Raw genomic sequence first — 19,797 nt, 5'->3', positions numbered from 1 at the left:
ATGGCTATTTTTTTTTACTGAAAAAGCTTATCTTCAGAAAGCTGACAGCATCTCTGCTTGGGAGTGGCAACAGGTGATACCACATGCTCCATCTCTCTCACTCTCTCTCTCACTCACTCACTCTCTCTCACACACACACACACACACACACACACACACACACACACACACACACACACACACACACACACACACACACACACACACACACACACACACACACACACTTGTTTATCCAATAACTTGGTAGAAACAGCACAAGCCATGATACTATTTCTAAAGTGATATTTTTTAATTACTAACAAAGGCTTGGATGCATCATTTGGATTGAACCAATATATTTTATATATATATATATATATATATATATATATATATATATATATATATATATATATATATATATATATATATATATATATATTATACATTTACTCTTGGTTTCAGTTCTTTCAGTTTTTCCAATTATGTACATTTTTATTTCAGTTAACAAAACTATTTCACTTTTTGTTTTACATTTAATTAACAATAATAACACTTCACATGATGGGTGCAGTACAGAAACCAAACAAAAAAAGGAATCAACAAGCCGACATAATCACTAGGCTTTTAAACACAAAACAACATGCTTTGCAGAAAACATAGCCTTAGTGGTATGGTGGCTTTCTCCCCACTGGAAATATTTTTAGTGCGTGGAACTACAGACTTCCATGAATCTGCACACGTTTCAGAATATTTTCATGCATACACAAATTGCTGTGAAATCTTTGGCACTGATGTTTGTTTATTTATTCATTAATTTAGAGGATCCCCTTGAAGCAACCTAGCCTTGCTCATGGACACGTTAATACATCAGGATTACGCTATCTGTAGCAGTTTATGGCTCACACACTTCTTGAGACAGCAGCTCAGATCATTCACCATCAGAGCCACAATACCCTCTTATTCTGAAATTGGATAGGGCAGAGCAGCAGTAACTGCTGATTTTATTACCAGCCATTTGCACACAGATATTTTATGCTTTCTGAGGCCTGCACATCAACCACAGTGTTGCTCTGCCTGATTATTACATATACAGTAGCCCCATATGTATTTGGGCACAAGTAGTTAAGACACTTAGAACTACATAGATCTCTTAAGAGCTAATGAGAGAATTCAGAAAAGAGCTAATAACCTCAATAACACCTTGAGTACTTGAGTAATAGTGCATGCACATGTAGTCCTAATGTCACAATCCTTTGACTAGAGGACATTACATTTCTCAATTACACAAGAGCCATTATTAAAGCAAAACTAATCTGCATGTTGTTAATACTTCAAATTAGCAGCCTTCTCATTCCAGTACTATCATTAATGCTGTGTTGTGCCAAGTAGAAGAACACTTGTAGCCAGGCGGTAGCACTTCCATGTGTACATGATTTATTAGAGACATATCAACATGCACACATCGGTTTGACAGTGCAGTCTTAAAACAGCTGGCTCCGTCCGTGCCAACTCACACTCGCCTCCAAAAGGCATACTCATGACTTTGAAATTCCAGCCAAAAATTGAAGAGTCATGTTTGCCAGACCTGCCTAGCAAAATACTACACAAATATGGCTCCTGTCAGAAGGAATAACTCAAGATCCATAATGCTGTTCTCAGTCAAACTGCAGCCTGTCCTCAGAATAACTTTGAATAGATGTGTTTTATGGGGCATGGCTGAAACATTTTCTTTAGCGTGCGATGCCTGAGTTTGTTGAGTAAGCTCATGCACATTAAGATGAACTCATGTGGTGTTGAAAACTCCAGTAATCAACTCCAGCACTCACAGGCCAGATTTCATAAGGCCTGTTGAAACCTAACCTATTGAAAGGTTGGAACAGGCCTTAATACATCTTAAAGTTACAGATGTGATTATGTCTTATGTGAAATGTAAATTTTTAACTCGCTTTCCACAATTTATTTGAACATCTTGGCATGCTAAAACTCTGGAAGCGACTAAATTACTTCAACAAAATGTGAACGCACTCTCAATATTTTAACCCTTCTCTGATGTTCAGGTTATTTCTGACACATTTAAGAAAAACTGAAAAACTAATCTTAATCTTATATGTGGTCCAAGTTTGAGTATTACCAGGGTGTTGGTACTGTAGGTGGTTGCTAAGGTATTACTAGATGCTTGCTGGATGGTGGCTTACTGGTCCTAGTTAAAGGAGACCAGGAGTGTGATTGGGAGGAACGGCCTGCCTGATCTGAACCTGAGTAGTGCTCTGTTATTGGACATCCATCACAGTCATGGATTGGCCATAACAAACACCATGTTCACACATAATGTTTTTCATAAGTGTACTTGGTACCAGAGCACCTTAGGCCAAAAGTCGATGATCAACTTTACTGTCATATCATCAAACCTGCAGCCGCTTGTTCTGGATACACGGGTGAAAAGAGGAGCTGAGCTGTCAACCGATCACAACCTGGTGGTGAGTTGGATCTGATGGCGGTGGAAACTGACAGATAGACCTGGCCAGAACATTTTTAATCACCACCTCCTGAGATTTTCTCACATCCTGGAGGAGGCTAGAGACATGGAGTTAGAGTGGAACCTGTTTTAGTCCGCTGTGAGCTGTGGCTGGAAGGTCATTGGTGCCTGTCAGGGTGACAATCATAGAACCCGCTGGTGGACACCTGTGGAGAAGGAAGCTGTCAGGCTGAAAAAGGAGGCTTTTCAGGATTGGTAAGCTCGCAGATCTCCAGACTCAGCTGACAGGAACCGGCAGGCCAGAAGGGATGTTCAGTGGGGAATGCTGCGGGGATCCAGACAACACAGTAGTGCGTATGGGATACCACTACTGTGTTGTCTGGATCATTGGCTCCTGGTAGGGTCTCTCATGGCAAATTGGTCCCCGGCAAGAGGCCAGATGAAGAGCGATCCAAAACTCCCCTATGATCTGGCCAGCAGGAAGAGAATTGACCTCGCCCGTAACAGAGAAACTAGGGCCCTCTCCTGGACCAGTTGGGATGAGGGTCAGAACCTCCAAGTCTGAGGCCATGGTTCTCTACCGGAAAATGGTGGATGGGTAGGGAGAGAGCAGCTGCCCCAATAGAAGGAGTTCAATTATTTTGGGATCTTGTTCAAGAGTGAGGGAACTTCGGAGTGTGTGATCGACAGGCGGATTGGTGCAGCGTCTGCAGTAATGCAGTTGCTGTACCAGACTGTAGAGGTGAAGTAGCTGCTGAGTGTGAAGACAAAGCTCTCAATTTACCAGTTGTGTACATTCCAACCCTCATCTATGGTCATGAGCTTTGAGTAGTGACCGAAAGAATAATATGAAATACTAGCTTTCTTCATAAGGTGCCAGGGCTCACCCTAAGGGATAGGATATGTATCTGTTACTGGAACATTCCAGGTTCAATATAATTTAAGCTCAATCGACAGCTTAAGTGGCTCACTGCAAGCTTGATTTTTGCTTGTTTTAATGAAAAGGAGGGACGAGTCAAAATTATGTTTTGTGGTAATCAACATTATGCCACAAATGCTGTTGATTGAGCTTAACGTGTATCAAAACCCAGAATATTTCCAAAAATTATTTTATCAACTTTTAAGAGTCCACTAGCATGTCCAACTAGATGCCTAAACGCTATCTGGCATGTACTAAAAGCTACAAAAACTCCCATTTTGATTTCATGGGGTCTTTAAAGTAACATAAATATTAATGAAATTATACAGTGGACTTGACTTTCCACATCACAATTGACAAAACAATCCAAAACACTGAAAACTATCCTTTAATACTAAATGGCCCCACAACTAAAATAAAACAAAATGTTAAAAAAAGCTGATGTGATAAGGCAATACATTTATTTAGCAGTAGTTATATATCATCTTAATACATTTAAGAATAATAAGTCTTTGCTCTAACTTGTGTTGCAGCTACTGGGTCATTAACCCAAGTCATTAATTGAACCTGTGAAAGACTAATTACAAAGATATAATTATCATTCTTTCCTCTCCCCAATTCTGTCTTTTATCAATGATTTGCTACATGCAGTGGTGACATCTGAATTGGCACACCATCACCCATATGTGCCACTGTATCCAGTCCCTGGACTTTGGATGACCACAGTCAATGTGTTTACTTTCAAACAAAACTATTTATTGAAGGATTGTTTGACTAGACCAAAGTAAAACTTTCTGTGTGCTCAAAGGTGAATAATCTTGACACAGGCCCAATGATTTTCTGATAATGGCCTGGTACAGACATCTACAGTTTTCTGCTGTCATTGATAAAAGCCATCTTTGTACATTCACTCATTTACAACATGGCTAATTAAGATATTCAAGGAGTAGTTCACCCAAAAAATAACATTATTTTATCATTTAAACACCATTGTATTGTTCAAAATCAAAACCCATATGACTATTTTGTGCAACAAAAAAGGAAGATATTTAGCAGATTGTCCAAGCTACTCTTCTCCATATAATGAAAGTGGATGCTGACCAGGGATAGTCATGTACACTTTGATTAGATAGAAAAGAGGAGCTTGGGCATTCTGCTAGTTACAGTAACTGCCTTTGTGTAATGCTGTTTATGTTGTTTTCTGAAAATTGTATGTCTGATCCAATGTGCTATATTTGTATAGCATTAACATCAAGAGTTATTCAAAAGAGCCAAATTGGGATTCAAAAATCTCTCCTGCATATTTTACTCTTCTGTTTTGTATACTTGTATTGTTCTTTTATTCTCATGGTGCTAAATAATAATATATATTTTTTAGAGTAAATTCTGACAAAATGTAATTTTTTTGGGGTGAACTATACCAATTTACTATTGTTCTTAGATGGCTACAATCTGTAACTCCAGGCCATTTACAGCTAGTTTATTTAGCTAATGAATTTTTTTCTCTCTGCAATGTGATATGACAAATGTTGTTGTCATTGTATTAACAGCAGTACCTGGTGCGAACAGCTCGGATCCACGTGCAGACACCGGTTCGCTCCCACACAGCAAGCCCAGGTAGAGCAGACTGAGAGAGATAGAGAAAGCCATAGCTTCAGCTGTCTCCCTGTGTGGCAAAAAGGGAAAGAAAAATCATTATTAGTGGTAGTCATGGATGACACCCCTTTGAGAAATACTGAGCTGCAAAACCCAGCCCCCCTGGGCCATCTCCTCACTCCCTCCAATTTATTTTCCAACTCCTCCACAAGAAACATACTGGCTGTGACCACCATTAATTTTTAGCTGGTCAGTGTGAAATGCTATACGTGGACACACACACCACACAATTAACATCCAGACACAACCTCTGAAATGCTCAGCTCTTCTAGGCTGAAGATGGTTTTCATTATCCATGGGGGACCACACTTCTTTTAAGCCTGCATGAGGATTATTGCACTTGTTTGAGAGGAAACCAACATTGGGCACAAATGTTCTACTTCAATATTTCTCTAAACCATGCTCAATACTGTAAAAACAACTAAAATAGCCATCTAAAAGAGTTCAGAAAGTAATAGACTATATATATATACAGGGTTGGGAAGTAACGAAATACATGTAACGGGAATACGTATTTAAAATACAAAATATAAGTAACTGTATTCCACTACAGTTATAATTTATATAATTTGTAGTTAGAATACATTCAAAAAGTATTTTGATTACTGAAGAGATTACTTTGCATTTTATTGTCATTTGTTTCATTTAATATTTAGTCCATTCAGATGGAAAACATTTATACATATAAATGATGCGATCCTTTCTTATGATGTGACATTCTTATGATACAGAGAGTAAGTTTGAAGTAAGTTTGGAGCAGAAGAAATAGAAATAAACCTTGTGTAAATTGTCAGCTTTACACACTAAGCTTAAATACTATTTCTAGCCGTTTTACATGCACATGTTATCAGGCAGGATCATATAAATTTTTTTATCAAGAAAATTCACATTGGATCATAATAAAAAAAAATCTAGAAAGACCAGGGCAAAAAAATATTTCCTGTAAAAATATCTAAACATCCTTAAAACAAGATCAATTTGATTTAGTGGGTTTTAGAAACAACACTGCATAAGGTATTTTTATTTTGTAGTTTATTTTTGAGTTTTTCTTGTATTTTAACAAGTAGATTTTTTTAAATTAGGAAAAACTGAGTACGTTCATAAAAATGCATGGCACTACTTTCTTACACGATGGATCAGAATCTGCCATTGCTGGTTCAAAACAAATGATGTGTCCAAGCCTCCGTTAGTAATTAAAAAAATATCACTTCAGAAATAGTATCACAGCTTGTACTGTTTCTAACAAGTTATTGGATAAACAAGGATGGATGTGTGTGTGTTTGTGTGTAAGTGTGAGTGAGAGAGAGAGAGAGCGAGAGAGAGAGAGAGAGAGAGAGAGCGAGAGAGAGGGGTGGAGCATGTGGTATCATCTGTTGCCACTAACAAGCAGAGATGCTGTCAACTTTCTTAAGATCAGCTTTCTCAGAGGAAAAATAGCATCCAAGTGGGGGTATTTCTCCCTATTTCGAGGTAGCCGTTGCGCAAGAGTCGATCACTATATGACAGCAATGTCCTCCGCCATTTTAAACAGCACCCATTGTGTAATTAATCAGTCTGTTGTGTCTCTCAGCTGTGATGAGCTGTAATGCTGAAGTTGTTAGTTTAAAGCCGTTTAAAGCTATTTCCTAGCTTTAGTAGTGTATTAGTAATACAAGCGATCACAAAGAGCTGTTGCATGTAAATGGCTTATGCGGATTCACTTTTCGTCACCTAACTGGCTCATATTACACACAAAAAAATTATCTTTTGCCACCACCTGCTGGCTAGCATATGTAATGTAAAAAAAAAAAAAACAACAAAAAACAGTTGCTCTTAACATATCTGCACTGCTCTTACATTTTATTTTAGAACGGTGCGAACACAAGCGGAGTGATACACACAGTGAAGCATCGGAGTGCTGATGCTGTCAGACCATCACTGCTCATGGAGCGTCTCTCGTATGCTAACTGTTGTATGTACACAGCAGACTGTGGAGTCCCGCCATCATATTTTTTTCAATTTTTCCATTCTATTAAAATTTAACATTAAATTAGCTCAGTGGTAAAGACGCTAGCTACCACCCCTGGAGTTTACTACTTCGAATCCCAGGGCGTGCTGATTGACTCCAGCCAGGTCTCCTAAGCAACCAAATTGGCCCGGTTGCTAGGGAGGGTAGAGTCAAATGGGGTAACCTCCTCGTGATCGCTATAATGTGGTTCGCTCTCAGAGGGGCACATGGTGAGTTGTACGTGGATGCCACGGTAGATGGCGTGAAGCCTCCACATGCGCTATGTCTCTGTGGTATCATGCTCAACAAAGCCATGTGGTAAGATACGGGGATTGACATCTCAGATGTGGAGGCAGCTGAGATTCGTCCTCCGCCACCGGGATTGAGATGAGTCACTATGCCACCACGAGGACTCAGAGCAAATTGGAAATTGGTCATTCCAAATAGAGAGAAAAAAAAAGAAGTCTGCATTCCAGTCCAATTCAAATTCAGAACTGGAATTTAAAATACTATTAGTTATAAATTCAGTACTGAATAGAGTACAACCCCGGAGAAAAGTGTGGGAACATGTAGTACTTCTAAATACATACACTTCTAAACAGATTGTGTGGGGGATATTTGCTCAAGCTTTTACAACAGGTTTCCTGTGTTAAACATCAATCTCCATTATAAAATTATATTCGACTCACTGAAAACACTTTAGTATTTTAAATGTCAAACACTCTTGCTATTGTGGCTAAAGGTCCCAGTGAAACTTGTCCCACACAGAATGAAGCACAGGTTCAATTGACTTCTACTTAAATTAGTGCTAAGTGAAAGAAATACCTTTGGCAAGCTGCCATGCCCACACCATCACTGTATTCGTTATTTACTTACATGGGGACACCTCATGATTTACACTTTGTGCTGGGTTGAGACGTGGTTCTGTGGATGACCCGTGACTGTATTCCCTTGCCACTTTAGGCCTTACTCAATAACACCCCAAATATACTGGTTTGTCTGAAATCATGTTGACAGTGTGAAATGGTGACAAATTACTGACATAAACGTGGGGTGAACGGATTGTATTTGGCTACACCAAGAGCTAGGCTAAAAATAAGTACTCTATTAATGTTTGGTCACCACCATAACTCATACAGCTATATGAACAGTGCTTTAAGGCTGATGGTTCCTGTCTTGACAGTAAACCAAAGGCTGGATTACACTATGTGACTTAACACCAATTTTAACCCAAATTGGTCTAGTAGGCTCCAGACTGAGACGACAGATTTCACAGATTATCGTATAGCATTTATGATGTGCACAGACTTTGATTTCTTACCCTCAGACTCTGGTTCCATCTAGTCATAGTATATCAAATGTGTTTCATATTTTACAGCTGACTACAAAGGAAATCTTGTAGTGTATGGAATCATTTATTTTGGTCACACGTTATACACACAGTTTTTTTTTGCATATATACAGTGAAATGTATTAGTTTTCACATATCCCAGCTAAGCTGGGGTCAGAGTGCAGGGTCAGCCATGATACAGCACACCTGGAGCAGATAGGGTTAAGGGCCTTTCTCAAGGGCCCAACAGTGGCATCTTGGTGGTGCTGGGACTTGAAACCCCAAACTTCTGGACAGTAACCCTGAACCACTGAGCCACCACTGCCCCTATAAACGGTATGGGTACATCCATGACTACAATTTTAAGTCATACATGACCAGCCAATTTAAATCAAGTGTGCAAGGCCACAAAGCTCAAGAAATAGAGATGGTGAACAAGCACTGAAAGAGGAGATCTACGATATAGGAAAAATGTTCAGTTGTGGCAGGACAATGTCGACAACAAGAGTTAACAGGAGGGTGTATGTTTCTGCTGGAGTTTGCTATGTCATTTGTCAGTCGATTGTTGTTAGTCTGTGAGTTGATTTTAAATTATTTTAAACAAGTGCCTATCTGTGCATGTAAAGTATTGGTGGTAAATCCAAAGGGACAAATACTTTATTAACAATATTGTTACCTAGCTACAATGGAAATAGCTGTCACTAGTACTCATGGTGGTTTGCGCATTGAGCATGTTCACATGCACAATCTTACACAGATTATGCTTAATTATCCATCAACATATAAAGTCACATAAGCACTTTAAATGGGTTTCCTGAATATCGTGATAAATATTGATATCGAATGATATGAAAAAGAATATTGTGATAATATTTTTTGCCATATGGCCCAGCCCTAACTTAGGAAAATGGCAGTTAAGGGGCTTATGCAACACTTAACGATTTTTAAGGGCACACTTAATTAAAACAAATATATTTCAGAGTTTCTGAAGTTTTACCCATAAAAACCCTTAAGTCACACGTAAGGGTTATTTCCTGCAAAAAAAACCTTAAGTTTATGGGAAACATTAGGATGATCATAAGGGAAAATTACACTTAAGGTGCTTTATGCTATCAGCACTGGCCCTAAGGCTTGACCTCAAAGCTATTTTTCCTATTCACTTGCTAACAAACTCTTGAAAAAAAACCAAACTGTAATTTCCAATTGTGTAGAAGTGCATAGTCAGCAAATACAAGGATTTGTTGCATATGACCTGTAGCTTCACCCCATCTCAACATCTAAAAAATGTCAGAATAACAACATTCAGGTTTGGTCGTCATAACCCAACATATTCTGGGTGATACTTGCATTTGAAAACTGCAACAAAATCCTATACAATGCTTAAATAAATAAAAGTTTGACTAATTTAAAAGGCTTAGCAAAGCCAACTATTACATAGAATTATGCTTTTAATTCTCTTTCTGTCTCAGATTCACTTGGTCTCATGTCTGATGTGAGTCCAAAAACATATCTCAAGACCACTTGATCCTCTCTCTGTTCTTCTCACGGTGCAGGGGCCCCTCCTCTGGCAGGTATTAGGGAGGCCCCATTACTCCCTGGAATGCTGCTATCATTTCATACAGCAGGAGAGTGTAAAAATAGTTACACACCCAGAATCTTTTTTTTTTATCTGTTCTATTGCAGCCAGAGATGTGAGAATATAGTCTTTTATGCAATTAAGTCAGAAAAAACAACTATAAGCTGCATTTGAAACATGCTAATCAATTAGTAGGCTTGTGGGCCCTACCAGAATTTTGTAAGAATTTCAAGATACATTAAGGCATAATGGTAGAAAACAGGCAATTCTTTAATTAAACAATAAGGAAGGATCCCTTCTGTCACTCAAAATCAACTCATGTCTGTAAAAACCATTCGTGGTAAGGGGGCCTCTTTGAGTTTGCATTTTTTCACTTTTGTGCCATGTGGAAGGGGTGTTTGTAGATACACTGGGAGGGCCTCGATAGGGTCCAGCCCCACGAAGGAGTTAAAGGGGCATAGCCGTCTACACAGAGGGCCTGATTGTCCAGATAGACATGAGAGGGTGGAGGGAATGGAAACTCTCTTTGGATTGGCTGAAGGAGTTTTCCTGCTTTTTTGATTACATGCATGTGTTTTTGGCAATGCAGAGTTGATTTATAACAGATTCTCACCCTTTAACCTACAAATTATCACACTGCGAGTGATAACACGGTCCATTATGGACAACATTCACAATCACACCATGCAGGTTCTTGTCCTTGAAACAAAACTTACTGTAATGTTTCTCTTTTGAACACTAGATCCTACTTTTGGGGGCATTCACATATTTTTCAACTGAATGTCCCAGCCAATGTCTACTTGTTTATTTATTCTTATACTACTTGTATTATATCAGCATGCATACCTTTTTACTGAAATATAGACCACACACATAACAGATAAACAATGACTGAATTCTACCATGAAATCTGGCATCCATATTCAATGTACTGGAATTTTCAAGACTTGGAGGTATAGAAGAAGACACAACGACAGTTTTAAAAACTATCTAGAAAAACCTGTTACTCTTGACAATTTAGCAAGTTCTTGCCTGAGGTCCAGTCTTGCATGCTGGTTACTCTGTAATATATTCTGTTATCAGTCAGCATTTGAATGTTTGCTTGCTGCAACTATAGATTCTAGTGCTGGGTTGCATATCCACTCTTTGGATGACCTTTTGAGGAAAGGTCTGGTCAGAAATCACAATTTTTCAAATCTTGCCAGTCACATAAATTCTGGACACATCTGCATTTGACAAAAGGCTTGTATAAGTCACCTAATCCGGGGGTGTCAAACTCAGTTTCTCGAGGGCCACAGTCCTGCAGAATTTAGTTCCAACTCTGCACAAACACATTTAAAGTAATCCTGGACACATTGATTAGCTGGTTCAGTTGTGTTTAATTAGAGCTGGAGCTAAACTCTGCAGGACAGTGGTCCTCCAGGAATTGAGTTTGACACCACTGTACTAGACTAATAAGTCTAGAGCTCAAGCTAACAAGCACAACATGTGCACAGCACCATTCCCATTGGGAAAATGTCCAAAACCAAATTAACAACATTCAGATTTATCAGAGACTAATACATACAGAGTTTACAATTCAAATCTGTTGGTCTCCAAACTAGATAATAAAAACTCCAGAGTCACTGAGTCATACTCAGCTCTGATGGTGCATACACAAGAAGTAGTAACACTAAATCTGTGTGCAGATTGAACGGTGTTGACAACTTTTTACTCTGGTCCCCCTATCTTCTCATAAACTGTATAGAATTAATAAATGTAAACATAAACATTGAGCTCATTTACATGCATGATCTTACACTGATTATGCTTAAGCTGACAACATCGAATGTCATGTAAACTTCTGAAGCAATTTTCCTTTATCGGGGTACTGTCATAAACCAACATGATCACAAGGGAAGTCAGCGTGTTAGTTCCAAGAGTTCCAGGACCTTAGGATTGGTCACATTATAAATGAATGAATGAACCATACATTTATGTAGCACTTTCCTGACACTACACTCAAAATGCTTTACATTGTGAACAGGGCACTCTCCTCAACCAACTCCAGTGTACTGCATCCACCTGGATGATGCGACAGCAGCCATAGTGCACCAGTACACTGACCACACACACACCAGCTATTGGTGGAAAGTAGTGGAGAGAGATAGAGCCGATTCAAAGATGGGGATTTTTAGGAGGCCATGACTGATAAGTGCCAATGGGGGGATGATTTGACCTGTACACTGGGGTTACACCCCTACACTTTACAAGATGTGCCCTGGGATTTTTAACGACCACAGAGAGTCAGGACCTCGGTTTAACATCTCATCCGAAAGACGGTGCCTTTTTACAGTATAGTATCCCCATCACTACACTGGGTCGTTAGGACCCATACAGACAACAGGGTAAGTACCCCTTGCTAACCTCACTAACACATCTTCCAGCAGCAACCTGAGTTTTCCCCAGGAGGTCTCCCATCCAGGTACTGACTAGGGATGCACCGATACCACATTTTCTCTTACGATCCGATTACGATATCTGAAATCTCAGTATCGGCCGATACCGATCCTGATCCGATACCAGTGTTGTTTTTTGCATAATCAGTTTAGAATATCTTTACATTATTGTGTGGAACTAATTATGGGTACTCTTTAATATGTTAATAAACACAAACCCCTAACTACACATTATTTCAATATAAATGTATAGCTTATTAAGAAAAACTAGTATATTGGATAATGTAGCAGCAAATTAACAGTAATTCCAGTATAATTCTTCAGTAGAAAAGAAGCAGTTTTTTTCATTGCAAAAAAAGTTAATCTTGTATCTGGACTATAAAAAATTACGATTTCTTTTTTGTTCAATTTAGTTGTAAAACATCAGTTCACTCTTCATTAACACAGTTATTTATTAGAAACCATTCACTTTAAATATCATTATCATTTGTAAACAAATAATAATGATAATACAATAAATTATTAATATTATTATTATTATTATTATATTATTATTGCCTTTTGGAATTTTAAATACAACAGTAATATATTTAAATCATGTACCTTTAACTTTAAAACCCTCAGGCTTTTATTTTGACATTCTAAACTATCCAGTAAGTCCTGTCTCTGTTTGTAGGCAAGTTCACAGTAGTATAATTCGCTTCTCATTTAAATTATTGTAAAATGCTCCTCCGGTGCGTACTAAATTCATATTATAAGTGAACCGAACTATTGAGCATCTAAATCTGAGATGTTGTCCGTAAGTAGCGCTAAAATATTGCACACTGCGTGAAGGCTGAAAACAGCTGCGAGTGCCTCACCAGCCTGTGCGTTGTGATTATGTGTGTGTCATCAGAGCAGCACCATCCACGAATGCACTGGTGCTGCACGTGCAAACTATATATTTACTTATTAAACACAGCTTTTTGCGATTCACAGAGCTATCGCATGTCTTCAAGTGGCTTTGAATAAAATGCAAGAGTCATATGAACTACTTTAATGTTTTTTTTTTTGTTATTGTTGTTCTTTTATTTCATGAACATGACTAACACAGTATCGGATTTGGAACAGCTCATCGGACCAATACCCGATCGATCTGAAAACATCAGTGTCGGAGCCGATACCAATCCAGGTATCTGATCGGTGCATCCCTATTACTGACCAGGCTCAAACCTGCTTACCTTCAGTGGATAACCAGGTGAGAGCTGCAGGTTGACATGGCTGCTGGTAAATAATTATGCTGACTCACTGACAAGCGGCATCTTGTATCAGACATTATCCCAGCATGTTTACCTTCCCCTGTGGATCTGATTTTGAGCTTCATCACTGCTTGACTTTGGTAAAATGAAGCCATGATATTTGAGCGATATAACTTTATTTAAAGAAAAATAATATTTTGGCTCTGGTAAGTAAACAGCAGTATAACTTTTTAAAAATGTCTAAATGTAAACAAAAATGTATCTGGCTTTCGCCATATCCACAGTACAGCACACTAAATGTTTAGAGAATTTTGGTCATAAAAATGGTGGTGCGATCATACAGTGACATCATATGAAACAGGTCAATTAAGTGGAAAAAAACAGTCCTTTTTTATTCTTAAATATATGAAAGATATTCATGCAAACATCTATGACTCATTCTAGCATAATTTATATGTGAGAAGAGTACTACAGTAAAGCTCTCATTTACAGAGATTGTGGCTATTGCACAAAAAAATAAATAAAAGAGGATATTAGACAGGATCCGTCCTTTCCTATTCTAATCGATTTAGTCAGTCGAGGAAGATGATATACAAGGTTCAAAGTTGATATTCAGCCACTGCAGTTGCACAAGAAAGCAAATAATCTATTATGGTGAAACAAGCACAAATCCTTGTGTAAACTATTAGCCTATCCATCAGTATCTGCATGTAAATGCATGTCCAATACACATGTGGAACAATGCTGTGATTATGCTTGTGGTTTTAATGCTTAATTTACTGGAATACCTTAATATCGATTAAAGGGACATTTCACCCAAAAATCATCATTTACTCATATTGTTCCAAACCTGTGGGACTTTCTTTTTTCTGTTGAATGCAAAAGGACATGGAAGAAGGAAAGGCAGAATATTAGGGACTCACAGCCTCAGTCACCATATAATATAATTTTATGGAGAAAACAATACAATGAAAGTGAATGTTAACAGAGGCTGTCAGTCCATAACATTGTGCCTTCTGTGTAACATGGAAGAAAGAATGTTATATAGGTTTGGAACAAAATAAGTGTCATTACTAAAGACTAAATAATTATGACTAAAGAATTTTCATTTATTGAGGAAACTATCTCTTTAAAGTTGGACTTCTGCCTGCAAAATGGTATGGGAGTCTTTTCACTTTGTGATGGCATTCAGTTCTGGCTGGTGAGACCCGATCATCTCTGCTGCTCCTATTTCACAAGGGCAGTGGAAAGTCTGGGTCAGCAGAGGAGGCTGCTGGAGGGGGATGCAGCCACATTCTGCCAAACCCAAAAGTGAAATTCAGCATGTGTGTTTTGTGTGTGCATGTCTGTGTTGGTAGAAATGACTTTAGGACGATACTGAAACTAAACAAGAAGTAGAGAGATATCAAGATACCAACACTCGGGGTAAACTGAGGTCGTGCAAGTTCATTGATAGAGTGCTGAAAACCTGTATGCATGGCACAGGTCTCCAAATGTCTAGACGTTTTTAATTCTGAGCCACATGCTTGTGCATTGTAACAATAAAACACGTCTCTGGTATATACAGTTGAAGTCAGAAATTTACCTACACTTAGGCTGAAGTCATTTTTTAACCACTCCACAGATTTAATATTAGCAAACTATAGTTTTGGTAAGTCATTTAGGACATCAAATTTGTGCAGGACACAAGTAATTTTTCCAATAATTGTTTACAGACAGATTGTTTCACTTTTAATTAACTATATCACAATTCCAGTGGGTCAGACGTTTACATACACTATGTTAACTGTGCCTTTATGCAGCTTGGAAAATTCCAGAAAATTATGTCAAGCCTTTAGACAATAAGCTTCTGATAGGAGGTGTACTGAATTGGAGGTGTACCTGTGGATGTATTTTAAGGCCTAACTTACTCAGTGCCTCTTTGCTTGACATCACGGGAAAATCAAAAGAAATCAGCCAAGACCTCAAGAAAATAAATTGTGGACTTCCACAAGTCTGGTTCATTCTTGGAAGCAATTTCCAAACGCATGAAGGAAACATGTTCATCTGTACAAACAATAGTACACAAGATTAAACACCATGGGACCACACAGCCATCATACTGCTCAGGAAGGAGACGCATTCTCCAAGAGGTGAATGTAGTTTGGGGCAAAAAGTGCAAATCAATACCAGAATAACAGCAAAGGACCTTGTGAAAATGCTGGAGGAAACAGGTAGATAAGTATCTATATCCATAGTAAAATGAGACCTATAATGACATAACCTGAAAGGCTGCTCAGCAAGGTAGAAGCCACTGCTCCAAAACAGCTATAAAAAAAAGCCAGATTACAGTTTGCAAATGCACATGGGATAAAGATCTTACTTTTTAGTGAAATTTCCTCTGGTCTAATGAAACAAACATTGAACTGTTTGGCCATAATGACCATTGTTATGTTTGGAGGAAAAAGGGTGAGGATTACAAGCCGAAGAACAACATCCCAACTGTGAAGCATTGGGGTGACAGCATCATGGTGTGGGGGTGCTTTGCTGCAGGAGGAACAGGTGCACTTCACAAAATAGATGGCATCATGAGGAAGGAAAATTATGTGGATATATTGAAGCAACATCTCAAGACATCAGCCAGGAAGTTAAAGCTTGGTCACAAATGAGTCTTCCAAATGGACAATGACCCCAAGCATACCTCCAAAGTTGTGGCAAAATGGCTTAAGGGCAACAAAGTCAAAGTATTGGAGTGACTTAGTGACAAAGCCCTGACATCAATCCGATAGAAAATGTGTGGGCAGAACTGAAAAAGCGTGTGTGAGCAATGAGGCCTGCAAACCTGACTCAGTTACACCTGTTCTGTCTGGAGGAATGGGCCAAAATTCCAGCAACTTATTGTGAGAAGCTTGTGGAAGATTACCCAAAACATTTGACCCAAGTTAAACAATTTAAAGGCAATGCTACCGATTACTAACAAAGTGTATGTGAACTTCTGACCCACTGGGAATGTGATGAAAGAAATAAAAGCTGAAATATATAATTCTCTCTACTATTATTCTGACATTACACATTATTAAAATTAATTAGTGATCCTAACTGACAGGGAATGTTTTCTACGATTAAATGTCAGGAATTGTGAAAAACTGAGTTTAAATGTATTTGGCTAAGGTGTACGTAAACTTCTGACTTCAACTGTAGCTAACCCACATGGTAACCATATTCCAGCACCCTGATCTCTGTCCCTTCATGTTATCAATCAACACAAGCTAAATGTACTTGGAAGCTTGCTGCAAAAAAGGCTGTTACCATAGAAAAGACAGCATTTACTGTAGCTACAGACGATTAAGGGGAGACAAATAAATGAAATACTAATGGCCACAATTTTGTTGAATTGATAATAAACAATTATTTTAAATAAATAATGATTTTCAGGTTCAATTACAGCAGAACAGGTTCTGCAATTAGCACGTAAGAATCATCTACTGGACCCCAAAGAGAACAGTTTTTCTAAATGTCTGTTTGAACAGCTCCTTGGCAGTGAAAAACCAACCAGTGTCAATTATAGAGCTTACATAAGTTAATCTGTGCATGTCCTACCTTAAGAGCGAAACCTGTAAAACCTGTAACCTTTTTGTTTGAAGTGATTTCAGATTTTGCTCAAATCTGACAAACTATTTTCTCTGTTCGCTTAAGAGCCATTCTTATGTAGCTGTTGAGTGCATTTTTATATTCAAAGTCTCATTTTAATCCAGAACTAATGACCTTCAATTTCTGTTTAAGCATCTGTCAAGATAATGAAGGTGTTGGAAGAAAATGTGTCTACATGGGAAATTGATTCAAGTGGGTCTGCATCTCTTTACTCAATGTTTCAGCAGCATTGCACAGTAATGTCAAGGATGCTTGAAAATGTAAACTGCCACATCTTTTTAGACATTTATATCTAGAAAAAGTGCTGTTGACACTTATATTAAACTATTATATACTATTATCATATTAGAATAACTTTTATTTACAAACATTATATAATTGTTAATAGTTTATAAGTTCATGCACATTAAAACATGAGTATATGTATAAAATAACGTTTGACTATGTTATTGAAGAAAATTAAAGTGTTATAAAAGTTACTACATCTTACTCTTTATGCATTGCAGACAGTGACACCAAGGAACACGAAAACGACATAAAAACACCAGATGTGTGTTTAATTGTGATAACCTGAGATTCTTTTGAAACAGTGAAGAGATGCCAGCTTCTACAAACTTAAATACACCTTAAGTGACCTAAACTGTAATGCAATTTATCTGAAGTGTCATTAAAACGTTTAAAGCAGCATGCAGCATACACCTCCACAACAGTAATATCCAGATTTGTATGCATTCTGTTTAACTAAATGCTATAGCCTTAGTTTAACAAATGCCATAAACTATTTCTAGCTTATAATAAGTAAGCTGGTGAATGAGACGATCTGAGGCCACTTTTGAACACAGAAAAATCAATGTGCACTACTTTTTCTCAACTACACTTATTTCAAGTTGAGACTAAAGTAGATACATGTCAGAAAAGCAGGGGGAACATCATGACATCATGTTAAACAAGACTTTGAAACTATGAAACACTTAAAAAGTGCTTGCTTTCAAAAATTGTTTATCGTCTCGTGCTGCACGAGCAACGTGTTGGGAGCCTCTCCACAACTCCTACAATCGTGATTTTAAAAGCATGCATTGCACAAGCCGTGACAAGAAGAGAAAACTCACTCAGCCCCAGAGAAGTTGTCCGCGACAAAAAGCTGCTGCGAGTAGTTTACTTTTTCAGCTGTTCGTTCATCCGGATCACCAGATTTGCGTGCGTCTCTCTCTATATTCTCCCCTTTAAATACGATGCAATTTCGTGGAAGGATGACCCCCAATAATATCACCCGAACATTATTTCGGAAATACTGTTATGTGTAACGCGTTGTAGGGTTTTCATATATAACTGGAAAGTGTTGACAGGATTTGTCGGAGGGAGTGGGGCACAGCGCGGATACTGAGGGGTCTCACGTTGACTGCGTACTACAAGTCTGCAGATTGCACATTCACTGCGCTCGCGCAGTCATTGGCTCGCGCCCCCTGCCGACAGCGCTATCACCAAACAGCTTCCAAACTTCAGAGTCGAGTCTGGCCATTCTTTACGGTTACTTGTGGCCAGGTTGTTTAGAGAGCTAGCCTTAGTCAGTATTTTTGGTCACTTATTTGGAATAGAGAGCACCGGTGGCCACTCAGCCACGTTTAGTGTTATTTGAGGGAGGCAGCATTGGTCGCTCTTTCTTGATCACTTATTTAGGAGAGAGTACACAGTATCAGGGCCTTAGCAAGTTATTCTGGGCCCCCTGACAGTATATTGCTCAGGGCCCCTTTCCTATTAAAAAAAAAATCAGTTTAGAATTTGTTGTGGGGCCCCCCTGGACCTGTGGGCCCATTGAATCGTTATCAACTTTCACCCCACTAGCTACAGCCCTGCATAGTAGTCCCCATGATCGGTAACTTTTTTGGTATTTGTTTGTTTTGGTCTTGATATAGTCACTCTTAAAGGGATAGTTTGCCCAAATATTCCTCTCATTTAATCACCCTCATGAAATCCCATATGTGTATGACTTTAATTCTTCTGCAGAACACAAACAAAGATTTTTAGAAGAATATTTCAGATCTGGAGTTCCATACAATGCAAGTGGATGGGTACCAACATTTTTAAGCTCCAAAAAGCACATAAAGGCAGCATAAAAGTTATCCAGACGACTCCAATGGTTTAATCCATGTCTTCAGAAGCGTTATGATAGGTGTGGATGAGAAACAGTTCCATTTTCAGGCCTTTTTACTATAAATCTCCACTTTCATTTTCACATTGTTCATCTTTTGTTTTTGGTGATTTGCAGTATTTGTGCATATCGCCACCTAGTGGGCAGGGAGGAGAATTTATTGTAAAAACAAAAAAAGACTTAAATATTTATCTGTTTCTTACCCAAACCTATCATATTGCATTGAAAAATATAGATTTAACACTGTAGTCTTATGGGTTACTTTTATGATGCCTTATTTGTGCATTTTGGAGTTTTCAAAATTTTGGTACCCATTCACTTGGATTGTGTGGACCTACAGAGCTGGAATATTCTTCGAAAAATCTTTGCTCAGCAGAAGACAGAAAGTCATACACATCTGGGATGGGATGAGG

At 38.3% G+C, this 19,797-nt stretch overlaps 1 protein-coding gene across 1 annotated transcript in view; it reads right to left on the bottom strand.

The window, feature by feature from the left end:
• LOC127630830 (growth hormone receptor-like) overlaps nt 1-18,624 on the bottom strand; it is a 47,138-nt gene extending 28,514 nt beyond the window's left edge. Inside the window, exons 1-2 of the mRNA XM_052108640.1 lie at nt 18,345-18,624; nt 4,937-5,046 (exon numbers count right to left, since the gene is read on the bottom strand). Coding sequence (XP_051964600.1) covers nt 4,937-5,030 — 94 coding nt within the window. The 5' untranslated portion in view covers nt 5,031-5,046; nt 18,345-18,624. The remainder of the gene's footprint in view (nt 1-4,936; nt 5,047-18,344) is intronic.
• Nucleotides 18,625-19,797: the final 1,173 nt, after the last annotated feature.

This window comes from Xyrauchen texanus, chromosome 37, assembly GCF_025860055.1.
Source record: "Xyrauchen texanus isolate HMW12.3.18 chromosome 37, RBS_HiC_50CHRs, whole genome shotgun sequence".
NCBI lineage: Eukaryota > Metazoa > Chordata > Actinopteri > Cypriniformes > Catostomidae > Xyrauchen > Xyrauchen texanus.
The sequence above is the reverse complement of the archived record's forward strand: the minus strand, read 5'-3'. Positions and strand labels throughout refer to the sequence as shown.